General features: G+C 34.3%; 2 protein-coding genes across 2 annotated transcripts; both read right to left on the reverse strand.

The window, feature by feature from the left end:
- Positions 1-4,512: 4,512 nt before the first annotated feature.
- Positions 4,513-6,695, reverse strand: LOC115450861 (cuticle protein 12.5). Its single transcript, XM_030178988.1, has 2 exons — positions 6,593-6,695; positions 4,513-4,932 (listed from the first exon to the last, which is right to left on the reverse strand). Exons 1-2 carry the CDS (start codon positions 6,608-6,610, stop codon positions 4,576-4,578), a joined length of 375 nt encoding a protein of 124 aa, XP_030034848.1. The 5' UTR covers positions 6,611-6,695; the 3' UTR covers positions 4,513-4,575.
- A 2,583-nt stretch (positions 6,696-9,278) lies between these two features.
- On the reverse strand, positions 9,279-14,130 carry LOC115451077 (cuticle protein 12.5). The gene is made up of 3 exons (XM_037438970.1): positions 14,104-14,130; positions 13,602-13,790; positions 9,279-9,715 (listed from the first exon to the last, which is right to left on the reverse strand). The coding sequence occupies exons 1-3, from the start codon at positions 14,113-14,115 to the stop codon at positions 9,335-9,337; spliced, it is 582 nt and encodes a 193-aa protein (XP_037294867.1). The 5' UTR covers positions 14,116-14,130; the 3' UTR covers positions 9,279-9,334.
- Positions 14,131-14,958: the final 828 nt, after the last annotated feature.

A 14,958-nucleotide genomic window follows, 5' to 3' on the forward strand; every position in this document is an offset into this window, starting at 1 on the left:
GCAGACGATATAGAAGTCTTTGCAGAGACGCTGGAAGAGCTTAGCGGAATACTGAACGACCTAGGTGGGTCCACTCGGCGGGTCGGTCTCGGCATGAACTTGGACAAAACCAAGGTCATGTTCAATGAACATGTCGTGTCGGGACCGATATCTGTCGACGGCATCCCCCTCGAGGTTGTGCAGGATTACGTTTACCTTGGCCAGGCTATCCAACTAGGCCGGCACAACTTTGAGAGGGAGGCTGATAGGAGGATTCGGTTGGGCTGGGCAGCATTCGGCAGGCTTCGTCGGGTCTTTCTGTCGGCGATTCCACAAGGCTTGAAGACGAAAGTCTTCGAACATTGCGTCCTCCGGTGATGACGTATGGTGCCGAGACGTGGACACTGACGGTGGGGCTAGTCCACAAATTTAAGGACGCGCACCGGGCGATGGAGCGACCTATGCTAGGTGTCTCTCTCGCGGATAAAATCAGAAATGAGGTTATCCGTGAGAAAACCAAAGTAACGAATATAGCTCGGAGAATACGCCAGCTGAAGTGGGAGTGGGCTGGCCATATGTGTCGTAGGAGCGATGGCCGCTGAGGCAGATGAGTCCTGGAGTGGAGACCGCATCTCGGTAAGCGTAGCGTAGGACGACCTCCGACCCGCTGGTCCGACGACATACGCAGGATCGCCGATGGACGCTGGATGAGGAGAGCGGAGGACCGAGCAACGTGGCGCGCTCTAGGGGAGGCCTATGTTCAGCAGTGGACAGTTGTAGGCTGCTGAGATGAGATGAGCGCAATAGCTAATCAATTATTTTTTTCCACATCTATTCCCCTATCGTATTTACTAATGTGTAATACGATTACGTACTGGTGTCCAAAGTTGTGCGAGGTATTTAAATTGTGCAAAGTTATGTGCGAAGATACAGAAGCTGCCAAGCGATATTTTCTGTTAATGCTTTTACATCCGATCTGAGTGAAGTAATACCGGAAAAATTAAGTTATAATCATTGATACTAATTCTATATTTTATGGATACTGGCGTATACGCCATATACAGGTCAGGCGTCTTTTAGCCAGTTTGCATGGAAAGGGAGCTTTGCGCATTGCTATATATTATACAAACACATAGTGACGACAATAAATATTCAGTGGTATTTTTAGGCATGTAAAATTGTACTACGTTATACAGTACTATATTTTCAACCAATCTCAATAATCAACATTTACAAATTGCGCCTTGCTAGGCCATACGACGCATTTTTTATTATTGGAAGTGTTAATGGAAGCGAGATTGTTTTAACGCTCCACATAAAGAATTAAAGTATATTTAATTTAATAGAACATTTTCACCAAATAGTAATAATATTACATCAGTAAAATATCAATATCATACAGTAAAATAGTACTTCTATACTCTTTGAAATATCATTTTACCTATGTATGCTTGATAGAAAATATCAAAGTAACATATTCGTATCTTTATCTTAATTGAATAGGGTTCAATATATCACGTTTAATTTCATGTGACATTTATAAGAACTTCCGTAATGCTTATTATAATGCGATAGTGATTGATCTCGTACACGAAATTAATCTTAACTGTGGCTTGTATGGCAACTACCGTAACCAGTAAGTAATATTTGAATTTCTACAGAAAATAATCTCAATAAAATAATTTTAAAATTGAATTCGATGAGAGCAAATATTATGATAGTAAAGTCAAACTAAATAAACAACACAATGAGAAGGCAATAATGCAAAGATAATGGGAAAGTGATCAAATTATTTTTATAATGAAATGTTTTTTTTTATTTCTAATATAAGATAAAACATCAGTTATTTTTAACCTTTTTATAGCAATCGTTGCTTTGGCATAAAAAGAAATACATTGTTATAACCAGCTACGATAGATTTTCCCAATTATGGATACATATATCGAACAAGTAGATATTAATAAAATAGATTATAATCACTAGCCTCACAATATGCAAGTTATCAAATACGATTATACGTATTCAAATAGACTAAGAGGTGATTTAATCTGGAGCATTCGATGACATTTTGTCAACACATGTTTTGGATTAGCCTTTTAACTGAAATTGATCTAAGTATGTGCCACAACCAGGCCATAGCTAAAATGCCATTCTACAATTGCTAACGCTAACATTATATGAGAGAATTACGTATCCTAGCGTTAGACTTAACGATAGCATATCCTTAATTTTCATCTGTTTTATCAGCGTTGCCAGCGTGTTGGACTAAGGCCTAATCCCTCTCAGTAGTAGAGGAGACCTGTGCCCAGCAGTGGGACAGTATACAATACAGGGCTGATATTATATTATTATTGTTAGCGTTGTAATAAAAAGTAGTGAATGTCTTAATCCAGGGCATGATCTATCCGTGAGCCAACTTTCATCTAAATTCATTCAGCTTTTTCTGAGACTATTTCTAATAAATATCAAAACAACCAAACATTGAAACATTTCATAAATTTTTGCATTTATAATATTAGTAAGAAGTAAGATAAGATGAGATTTTTCTATTATTCTACTATTCCACAGGTCGCGGCGCGGTACAGCGCTCGCAGTTACATTATAGTATTCATTTATAAGCTATCCCGTTGCATTGGGGCATGCATGGCTTGCCTGTCTGTAATCATTCAACACCCACATAAGAACCATGAATTAAAAAATGGTAGTAATTTCCCTACTATCTTCGTCATGTAAATTAGTTCATTCACAAACATAAATGACACTCTATGTATGGCTGAACGACTTTATTTACTCGTCATCATACAACCATTGACCTATAAACTATAAAGAATGAATTCATGCCAGATGAAATATGCAGCAATAAACTATCTATTTTGCAATAAAACATTGGACTTTGCATATGTGAATATAGAATAGTTATTCCATAGCTTACTTTATATTTATATATTAAATATTATATTTCATATGTGTTGCACAAAATTAAGCTCGATACAAGTCGTGGCAATGTGCTGTCTCATTCATATTCATAACATTTACTAGGAAACAGCTGTTTTTTGCGTACTATATCCATAATGGCGTAAAACTAATGGCTATTACTACATTACTAAACTATTCATTTAACTTAAATAGACAGTAATTTAAAAAAATGTTTGAAAGCCATTATTATTTTATGCAATAATTTAACAGCATTAAACCACATTTCCGTAATAAATAATCTCAAATTATGTAAATATTGTCTTATGAGTCATATATTAGAATTTTGATTATCTAATGAAATTGACGAGTTTGATTAAGTCTAGTGCATAATAACAATGTTGTTGCCCTTGGGAGCGCATTAGCATCTATCTCCATCGGATGTGAAGAAAAGGATGAAACTAGTCGGCCATGCAAATACATACATACATACATAACATCACGCATTTTATCCCCGAAGGGGTATGCAGAGGCGCAACTAGGGCACCCACTTTTCGCTAAATATGTTCCGTCCCATGATGTGATAGGGGGCGAGCCTATCGCCATATCGGGCACAAATTCCAGACTCCGGGCTGATACTGAGCAGAAAAACCCAAATATCACTTTGCCCGACCCGGGATTCGAACCCAGGACCTCAGAGCGCTATTGTACCGGACATGCAATACAACTACGCCACTGAGACAGTCAGCCATGCAAATATATCTCATTAATACATGCATACGCCTGTATTCTCAACGAGGTATTTTGGCGTATTGTTAAAGTACTTCCTACTAAAGTTTTACATTGATATGAAAGCATTTACGGCAATATTGAAACTTTCGTCACGAACAATTGACTTGTCAAACTTTGTGGGGAGAATTTTATATATAAAATTTTATTGCTGCTGTGGAGATCAAATTTGGATTTTACCGGTTTCAATCTCAATACAATTCGACATAAACGCGAAATTATTTAATATTTTATAGCAGGAATTGGTTAACTAAGAATATTAACTATTAAGAATATTAGCATAAACCTTAAGGACATTGGCATCTTCCAAAGTATTCTCTCAGAGCCTCAATCTGACGCAGCTGTCCTTTTATATACTAAGTTGTAATTAATTTAAAATGATTTGTACTATTGTTTCTTTTACTATGGGGCTGGCATAGTCTCCTAAGAGACTCAAAGCCTCTAAACAAATAAAGAGAAAAAAAAAAGAATATTAACTAAGTATACCAAAACATTACAATTTACAACATTACAACTATTTAGCATTTGGACAAAAGACCTAATTAATTGCAATAATTACATAATATATAACAGTAATATTTTAATAATTATAAAACTCAAGTTCATTACAAAGTTATTTTCTTAGTTTAGTACATTTAATTAAATCAACAAATTATTATGGCTATGCAACATACTTCGTTTTTAACATTAACCCCCTATTAATAGACAATAAATTTTGTTTCATTAATATTTAGAATTCTATTAATGCTCTATGTAGTCTGTTATAATTTGGTTTTGGGTGATCCAAGTGTTATATTAAATATCCGGCTTAAAATAAATAAAACTCAATAATAATTGAAGACAATTATATTATTAGCAAAACATAAAATCTGTATACAATGCAATTATAATAATTTATCTACGGTAATAATAGTCGGAGGCATAAGCCAACGGCAAAGAAGAGCCGTAAGGGCCGGCATAAACCAAAGGCGCCGATGCTGAGTTTACCACTGGGAACTCTTGAACACTGTAACCTGATCCGTAAGCGTATGCTGATAGGGCTGTGACTGGGTTCCAGGATGCTGGCACAGTGGTTACTGCTGGTACTGCTGGAACTGCGGGTACTGCGGGTAACGGTAAAGCGGGAGCGGCGGGGATGGTAGTAGCTACTGGCGCGGCAGTCAAAGCTGCAGCATACCCCGAGGGGTAATAGGGAGAGCTTATGTAGTAAGGATCTGCTGCTACGCAAGAAAATAGTGCCAGTGCCACGATCTGTAAAAAATATTATATTGTAGGGTTTTTTGACTCTAAGGAGATGATTCGGTGTTGCGTATGGATGAATGGTGTTTCTTTACCGAATGATTCTTATAGTATTGTCTTCGACATGCAAGTTATGGGACCAGCTTGCCTCAAAATGTTTGAACCGACATGATTGAGTAATCATCAGTGGCGAAGCGTCCATACAAGCCGATTCCCACCGGCTTCCCTTTTAGGTTTTCGGTGATACTAAACAATATATTTAATAGGCAAATATAAATTTACAACATATCAGACAATGGACAATAATTATAATAGCTTAACTTAATAATTATAATTGATAACTTAATAATGACATCTATCGGCCATTAGCCCGTTGTTTGTTAATTTAATCGATATCAATTACTTATTTTAAATGACGTTAGATGGCGCACCTTGTATTTAGTTCCCCAGAAATTCCGTTACCTAAGTGAAATTGTGACGCCACAGGCAAAGGTAACCCGCTGTCAAGCGGCTTAATGTCGTAGTATGTTTTGAATATATTTGCCAGCAGTTTCCATGACTTTCTATGCTAGTGTTTGTCGAAATCGCGCGGAAGATATGGGCAAAGGTAACCCGAGCTAGTTCGGCTTCACGTTAACCGACTTTGTATAGTTGTCGCTTTTTACGTCCTTCAAACGTCATAATTTATTATGCTACCAAGTAGCGGTGTTTGTAAATTGTCATATTCATTTTATTTTTTGATAGTTATGTGATATTTAGTTACCAGCGCTTTGTTTATTTAGAAACTACAAATAAAAGTGTATTATAATGGAAATAACTACCTGTGATCAGTTTAATGTCTACCTTTACGTAAGTATATTATTAGTCGGTGATTTCACATATTAGTATTTAGATGGTAAAATATTTGAAGAAGATCTGAAAGTTTTTGATTTTAGACACAAAATGTTTGTTAGAAGAAAATAAATATGATATTATACTGAATTAAAAGTAGCACCACGATACAATCAAAAGTTAACGAATAAGCTTTCTTGATTATAATTGAAATTGATAATTATATAAGTTTATCATGTAGGTAGACTTAAACTGTTGGTCTGTTTGGCGATCGTGATACCTATTTCTATTACAATTATAGTTTTAATTTGAAAATAAACAGATACTTTTAGTGTAGTGTGGTTATAATTTTAATACTTACTTTTGTTGCTGTTATAACTAATTAATAGGTAAGTTCTTATATTTTGATTAATGGATCGAGAATTATCTTCGTTTATTGTTCGATTTTATGAATGTTTCAATTATTTACGCATAATAGGTAATTTAGTATGTATGTCAACGTTTGTTGATTTCGAATCAAGACTAATCCGTTGTCTTAGTTTTTGTTTGCCGATAAATTGCCCCGATATCTTAACTGACGCCAATTTTTTTTACACCGGGTTACCTTTTGAAAAATTTCACCCTTCGCCACTGGTAATCATTAAGAAACGTACTAATTATTACTTCAAATTTCAAGAAAACCTTCAATACATCAGCAATTCCTCTGGTAATGCCCATGTTTAATTACAGCAGTTTTCACTTACCATCAGTCGACTCACATAGCCCGTTTGTCAGACACAAAAATAAAATTATATCTTTAAATTACAAAATACGTATTAAATTTGACTGGACTTGTACTTACTCCAATTCCTTTGGTCATTTTGAAGTAATGAGTAACTTCACTTGTTAAGTTTAACAGTTCCGAATTTGCACTGATTGTCGATAAATATGTCCCACCTTATATATTTACTCCATTTTGGACAGACACATAGAAACAAATGAATATTTGTAAAGAAAAACCAACTCTTTCAATAGTATTGCCAAGGCCTTACCAAATGGTAAAGGAAAACAAAAGAATGTATAATTAGTACGGGGAAATATAAAGGCTTATACACAAGTGCTGAGAATTCGTCACATATTTCATATTTTATAAGTTGATTCTAGCTTGAATAGATAATTGTTTACTGATATGACTTTAAGGTTAAAAGACTGCACCTTTTTAAAGTTTTTTATTGAATATCCTTTTAAATTTTTAACTTGACGCTTCATTCGTAACGGATACTAATGAATTATTGCTTTTACTGTAGATTCTTTCCGACTTTTGCACAAGATATGTATTAATATGTAAATAAAGGCATTATCTATAAAAAATATCTTATAATTATTTTTATTATGGTACCTATAACCATGTAATGTTATAATACAATTTTTAACTCTCTTGAAAACGATGCCTTATTCGTATTGACCTTGTGAAAATTAAAAAGTCATTTGCCAAATAGAACTACATGACGAATGGGAATAATGGATGTATCATAGTCATAATATAATATAGATACAAACGTGACTAATCATTCGTAAACGTAACTATTGTAGACAGACGTCTTTCCTACGGCACCTGGGTGTTGCTGGGATAGCGTTAAAAGAAATAAAATTATTACATTACTAGCTTCCGCCCGCAGCTTCGCCCGCATGGATTTCGGACTTCAAAAATGGAGGAGGTGCTCAATTTGTCGGTTTTTTTTTAATGTATGGTGGTATGCAGGTGGTCCGATTGTCCGGTCAGGGTCTGATGATGGGATCCTGGTGAAATCGAAGGAGGCATATAGCATATAGCATGTGTTATCGTGAGTCAACCATAAAAGATAGACATATGCTGTCGCGGGATATTTTTTACATAATTTTAAGGAGAACATTTCCGTCATACATGATTTCTGTGTAGCTTTAACCATTAAGGTTGCACACGCGACGGAAGCTTAAAAATGGAGTAACTTCTCCCGTTTTCCCAACATTTCCCTTCACTGCTCTGCTCCTATTAATTGTAGCGTGATGAAAAGTATACTATAACTAGCACAGGAGTATGAAAAATAATTGTACCAAGTTTCGTTAAAATCCGTCGAGTAGTTTTTGTTTCTATAACGGTTATACAGACAGACAGACAGACAGACAGACAGACAAAAATTTTACTAATTGCATTTTTGGCATCAGTATCGATCCCTAATCACCCCCTGATAGTTATTTTGGAAATATATTTCATGTACAGAATTGACCTCTCTACAGATTTATTATAAGTATAGATAGATTTACAATACGAGATTATAATATAGTTCAACAAGGATATAAATTGAGTGATTGATATTATATTATATGATATGATATGGTATTGATATTGATATTGAGTTGGAAATATTTGTTTCTATTGTGGTTGGGTATAAACCCAACCACACTAGAAACAAATATTTCCAACTCAATAATTTCTTTAAACAGAGTTAATATAATGTTTGCCAATAATAGCCAAGATAAATTTTTTCACAATCGTTAACGCTAGTATAAAATTGATAAAAAGTGTGGAAATTACATATCCTAATGATAACTCTATCGTTCGGATATTCACTCTTATTCATAAAGTTAGTATTAACAAATGAAGAAAGGCAAATTGGCTACTGCTCCTAAGATTTACTTATAAATATTGCAAAATTAAAGTGTTATTATAGCTTAAAATAAAAGTTAATTATAAGACACTTTTTGTTTGGGCACCATAGACTTGGTAAGTTAATGAGAGATACTAACACTTTAACCGAAATAAAAAAGTCATACCAAAGGCAATGAATAATATGCATTAATAAACGTTGGAAAAATATGCAGGGTATAAACTAAACTAATGTTGGTTAAAAGTTCATAATTTTAACATCTGCAGCGGCGCTGGGCGCACACCTTGTCAAACTGGAATAAATAACTAGTTTATGTCACACCTGGTGTCTAGTTAATCTATTTCATACATTAATCTGCTTATAGTACTTTGGTAATTGTTTTTGTACGATTTTCTTTCATATTGTTATGTAACACACGTGAGGGAAAGTTCACAGAATTTTTATCCATAAATTTGTAAATTGTATTTTTAGTTATTGTTTTATTATGAAAGCTTTTTAAGATTGGCCGCCGTGGCTGAAATTCGGCTAGGAGGGATTCTTGAAACTCTACATAGTAATTGTGTGTCACCCTTGTTTTATTGTCTCAAATTTAGCAATCAATTTAACTTGAATGGTGTAGTAAAAGGATACGATAATTTATGCACGTCGCTGTTCTTCTTTCCTCCGTTCCTGGTCGTTGTCGAATTTTTCACAATTAATAATGTTGTTTGAACATACTCTAATATTGTATGACAATATACATAAGTGTTTGTAATGTGATGTGCTTTTAAGTTAATATAGCAATAACTATTATTATTGTACTTTTTTATAAATAACATTGAAATAAAACATAATAAATCCATGGCTTAAGGAGGTTCTAGTTAACTTCTTGTTAGGCAGGTAAAAAAGTAAAAAACAGAATATATATAAAAAGTTCTTTAATCCATTAATTCATTGCCTTGTCATCGTTTAGTATTTCACTTCTTTTTCCAGTACAGGGAAGAAGGGCTCACATAGCTGCTATAGCTGAGGGGAGAGTACGCACTGTAGCCGGACAAGCCGTTGTAGTAACTGGGGTACGCAGAGTAGCCAGGGTAAGAAGAGTAGGCGGGAGCGGAGTAGGCCACTGGTGCGTTGTAGGCGGATACCACTGGGCTGACAGCAGCTACTGAGGAGTAGGAGACAGGGGAGTACGAGTAGGCAGAGGGGTAGCCGTAGCCGTAACCGTAGCTGGACGGCAAGTAAGATCCGGAGTAAGCCGACACCAAAGGAGCGGAGTACGAGTAGGCGAGAGGGGCAACAGCGACGCTGGGTTTAGCGACAGCTACAGCCAACAAGGCGGCGAGGGCAACTGCGATCTAGAAAAACAAAAAACAATACGCATAAAGATATATTGTACCAATAATTTCGTAAGCGATAGAACCACACGGTACGCAGTTTTCTCTACAGTCTACAGTAGGAATGATGAGATGATGAGATGCTCGATCGGGGCGCTCACTAAAAGTCTATGTAAATTGACATCTTTGCTGATGGATCCTGAACGGTCAGTGAATTACCAGGAGTCACAATATTATTTTTTTTTTCTCCTTCTGATTCCTCGATAGGCGTCAATGCACCCAAAATTCCTTCACATCGATATAATTCCTGTGGTAAATTATTATCCATAACCCATATAGCCACCTGTCTCTTATAAAAATAAGAATAGCTAGTGTATGCTCTGAATCGATCCTGTTGTAGCTTATACAAATATAAAATGACTGTGATAAAGTCAAAATATTGTCAGTAAATGTTACTAACACCGTTTTTTTTAAATATATTTAAAATTATTAAAAAACACTTTTTTATTTATATTTATCGAAATTGCCTTTCTATAATATTGCTTACCTTGTACATCTTAGTAGTTATCAGTTAATCCGTTGGAGACTGAATGATGAGAAGCTTCTCATCGCCTGCAAATTTATACACGTATCTCAAAACCGGACTCAGTTCTTAAGCAGATTTGTATAGCGTAAATAAATTAATCTCTCTGTAGTAGATATTAAGATTCAATTTATTATGTAATACCAGTGGGTGCGAAATGCAATAAAAATCAATTTTGTCAACGAGTGACTTTATCCAAGGCTAATATGGCAAAACGAGTCCAATTTACAAGTATTTTAGAGTAAAATAAAACAATCGAGGAAGTAGATATATCAACAATCTGTATCGCAAAGTTTGACAAGATATATAAATAATAAACTCGCAATTCATCAATATACATCGATTAACAATCGTGGGAACAACACGTAAACCGTAACTGCTATTAACATTTGCATTTTAATAATCAAGAGCCGCATTCAACAGCGTTGAATACCTATCGATTTATTTAAATCAACTCCATATTGTATGTTTCGCGTTTTTTGGTAGTTTTCAGGATATTGTATTTATGTTATTTTAAAATATAATATATTTAAGTTCTCAGTGTTCTTTATAATTGAGACTTTACTTTTGTTTGCTTCAAGTAGAGAATTGTGTGCTTTAGTTCTCATTAAGCTGAACAGTTGATCTCGCAGATACACATACCGTTTGATACCTTCATAGGTAGCCTATTATAGTCAACCATGTTTAAAAAATAAAGTGGTATTTTTGAATAATCTCAAAATTAATAGAGTAGTTTTGTTTAAAAAATGTTGTGTAAAATCTCGCAATTTCAGGTGGCCTGACGACAAATTTTGAGGTATACTTTAGCGTGATGTTTTATTTTTCACCAACTTTAAAATAAGAAGGTTATCAATTCGATGTGAATTTTTATATTTTAGTCATAATAAAGGTTGAATTCAAGAAAATATTATTTCCGTTGATTCTTATTGAAAAAGACATACAATAACATCGCCTGATCAGTAGAATCTTACTGCATCTAGAAATCGTAATGTGATTTTTTTTAAATAATTGACCTAACAAAATATTCTATGGAGATTGAGCAGGATAGCGAGTAGCGATGCACTATTTTCTCAGACAAAGCCGGAGCAGCAGAAGGAACTATAGATCGCAAGACTATGGTATAGTGTTTAAGACACATCAGACACGGAGGCTGCAATATATATTATTGTAAATTACGTCCCAGGATGTATAGCTTTAAATCATTTTAAAGTAAAATTATAATGTATGATTCCCACACACCTTATATATCTTTAGATTGCAGCTGCCGTGTGCGATGCGCTATACACATATGGCGATACGTAGGTTGCTTTTTATCTCGAGAATATGATACTAAGAAGCTATCACAGATTTGTAGCAAATCAAGCTGTTATTTTTTATCAAGAAATGACCGATACACATATTACGATACGATATTTTAGGGCAGCTTAAATGTGTTAACCTAGTGAGAACGTTTAATACAGCGGTGTGCAACAACGATTGCACATAATATCCACATATAATATATACAAGCTGCTGCTAGTCCAGTGCATCTTGCTTATTTCTAGGACTGCAATAAATGAGGAACATATTTCATGGGTTAGTATAAGCGGCGATAGCCTAGTTGGGTATGGAACGGACTGCCAAGACGAATGTCCGCAGGTTCAAATCCCAAGGGCACACACCTCTGACTTTTCTAAAATCATGTGTGTATTCTTTGTGAATTTATCGTTCGCTATAACGGTGAAGGAAAACATCGTTAGGAAACCTGCACATCTGAGAAGTTCTCTATAGGAATTTCGAAGGCGTGTGAAGTCTACCAATCCGCACTAGGCCAGCGTGGTGGACTAAGGCCTAATCCCTCTCAGTAGTAGAGGAGGCCCGTGCTCAGCAGTGTGCAAGTATATAATACAGGGCTGATATTATTATTATTATAGTTCATGGGTTACAGATCGTTTGTCTTTAGAGATGTTCCAATTTCGTACCTTCTTTTCTTTATAACATACTGTGACTTAGCATAGGTTGATACCTAGCATAGGTAGGTTAGCCAGTTTTAAGAAATAATATATAATAAATATGTTGTAATTAAATCAAAGTTTTTTCTATACATGCCTTCATGCAATAATTTTATGAAGATTTTAAAATAAGGTGGACCATCAATGGTTTCATTATTTTTTTATTTTTATTTTAGGGACAAAAAACGGTTACATGCTATATACTATATAAACTAATCTATTTATATGTGATATAATAATAAAGTAGATGATTTTTTGTACTTTAATAAAGCAACCAACCATCACAATATGCGCAAGATAAGTGATTAAATTAGTAAAATATTAATATGATTTTATAATTTCCTCGTAGTAACAAATTAATTGTTTAACAGTTTTGCGTAGCGTACAATCTTAATTGCTCTACTATGACTTTTAAATGATAAACAGGTACTTCGTCATGAATGTTAAACGAGTAAGATTATTATAATCTACTTTGATCTAAAAATAGGTATGTTTTTGTTGCCTCGATATACAATGTTTTCGTCTTTATAATAATGATAATTTGGTAATATGTATTGAAACTGAAAAATTAATATGTAATTAACAACTTGAGAATGCAATAAATACTGACTACAATGTAAGTTTATTTTGAAAATACTTTGAATGAATACAATTTTGTGATATAGTGTTTTCTTAAAACATAGAATATTAATAGATTAAAGGTTAGACATTAAAATTGAACTAGTTTTCGGATTTTATCGCGGTTTTTAAATTTTTATTTTCTCCTGACGGTTCGAAGACTTTGCAGCCTTCGTGGTCACGCGGGGACTTTGTAATATAAGTTTTTTGAAAAAGAAACAATATTGATTTTGTGTAACATCAATGGTGTTGCTTCGACGGGTTTCCGCAATGTCCTCACACATGTACGATATAATTGAGGGCTCAAGAAATCCAAATAAAACTATTATTTAGATGGTTAGCTTACTCTTAATATCCCATGACAGACAAACAAGAATTCTTTTTTCCTGTTTGTACACTACATTAATGTGAAAAATTTATACGAGTTATTTCGTTCTAAGATAACTTGAACTAACTGATTAGTTATGTACAATTTACAACTAATTTTAAACGACGTCTCGTTTCATAAAATATGCGGAAAAAAAAATTACTTTGACGTAGTAATTAAATAATTAATCTTGATGGATGATTCGATGTGGCCTTTAAATTACTGGTAAAAACAAATAAGGCGCAAAAAAAACACAAAAATCAAGCTTACATACACTGTATTGGTAACGTGAAATAAATATGACTTGATTTTACAATTTTGGCATCATAACATTTTATCCAAGTTTTAAACGTAGTAAGAGTACGGGGCTGCGTAGGTGTAGGCGGAGTAGTACGGAGAGTAGGCGCTGTATGCAGAGTAGGCGACGGGAGCAGTGTACGCCGCTGCCACGGGAGCGGTGTACGCTGCATATGGAGCTGAGTAGCTCACCACTAGCGGCTTGGCGACGGCGAAAGCCAGGAGAGCGGCGAAGATCAACTGCGAATATAAAACAATATTAGCACATCACTTGGATTTTAATATATTTCATAGCTTTTAACAAACATATAATTAAATTTTTAATTAAAATGCAAACTAAAATTATTTATATATAAAAAAATAATATTTAAAATTTTACCGGATATTAAAGATTTTCGTGGCTTACTAAAGTATTTCACTTAATTTAATAGTAACTGAATATACCTAAGTTTAATTATAAAAAAAAATGCGAAATATTTGACGGAACATTAATTTCACTGTTTTATAGGATAATTCACTATTTTTATAATTGAATACTAGATTAAGTACTCACAAGTTTGAACATTTTTGAGGTTGGTAGGTTCGTCGGGCTGTGACTGATGCTCCTCCACCTGGTCCCAGCGAATATATAGGATTCGATGATGACCTCTATTGTGTTGGCATCAGTTCGGCGCCTGCGCACCTTGGTGAGACGTGCGCGATCGGGACCCTTACGCGACATGAATAATTTTGATTGCACACACTATTGAAATGGATACAGAGTGTTTATTCTTTTTTAAGCTCTTTAGAAATACCACAATTTCCGTGAGATCTTTCTTTGAAGTGTTTAATGCCCACCAGAGTTCTGGTTAAGTCACTGGTAGAATAATTCTGTGAAAAGATTAATAAGTATAAGTCAAAATGTTAACTGATCAAGAAACAGCAGTGTAACATTCACTTTAAATTTAAATTCTCGGCATAAGTTATAGGTGCTGATTAAAATGTCAAACATCATTCATTTGAGGACACATAAGAGGGAAGTAACAAAATATTTTGATTTGATTCCGAATCAAACATTTAGAGCAGTTTTGGATAACAGAGAAGCGCATATAGAAACAAAATCTTATCATGATAATTTTCACATCCACACAGAAATGTATGGAAATGTCGCGACTACATGATCGGAAGAGGAAATAGATTATTCACGACCTACTAATAATATTATGCTCGAAAAATAACACGACGACGCATTTCCGTTATATAAATCAAATTTGTAATAGTTATGTTACGATTATATTAAAAAACATTTAAAAACGAATAAATTATTATTAAATACCTATTAAAAAGGTAACACTAGTTAGTCTGTTTACAGACTTCTTACAAGGCAAAATAAAAAAACCTTCATGTTAATCTAGAAATTATAAAATAC

The sequence above is a fragment of the Manduca sexta genome, chromosome 15, assembly GCF_014839805.1.
Source record: "Manduca sexta isolate Smith_Timp_Sample1 chromosome 15, JHU_Msex_v1.0, whole genome shotgun sequence".
NCBI lineage: Eukaryota > Metazoa > Arthropoda > Insecta > Lepidoptera > Sphingidae > Manduca > Manduca sexta.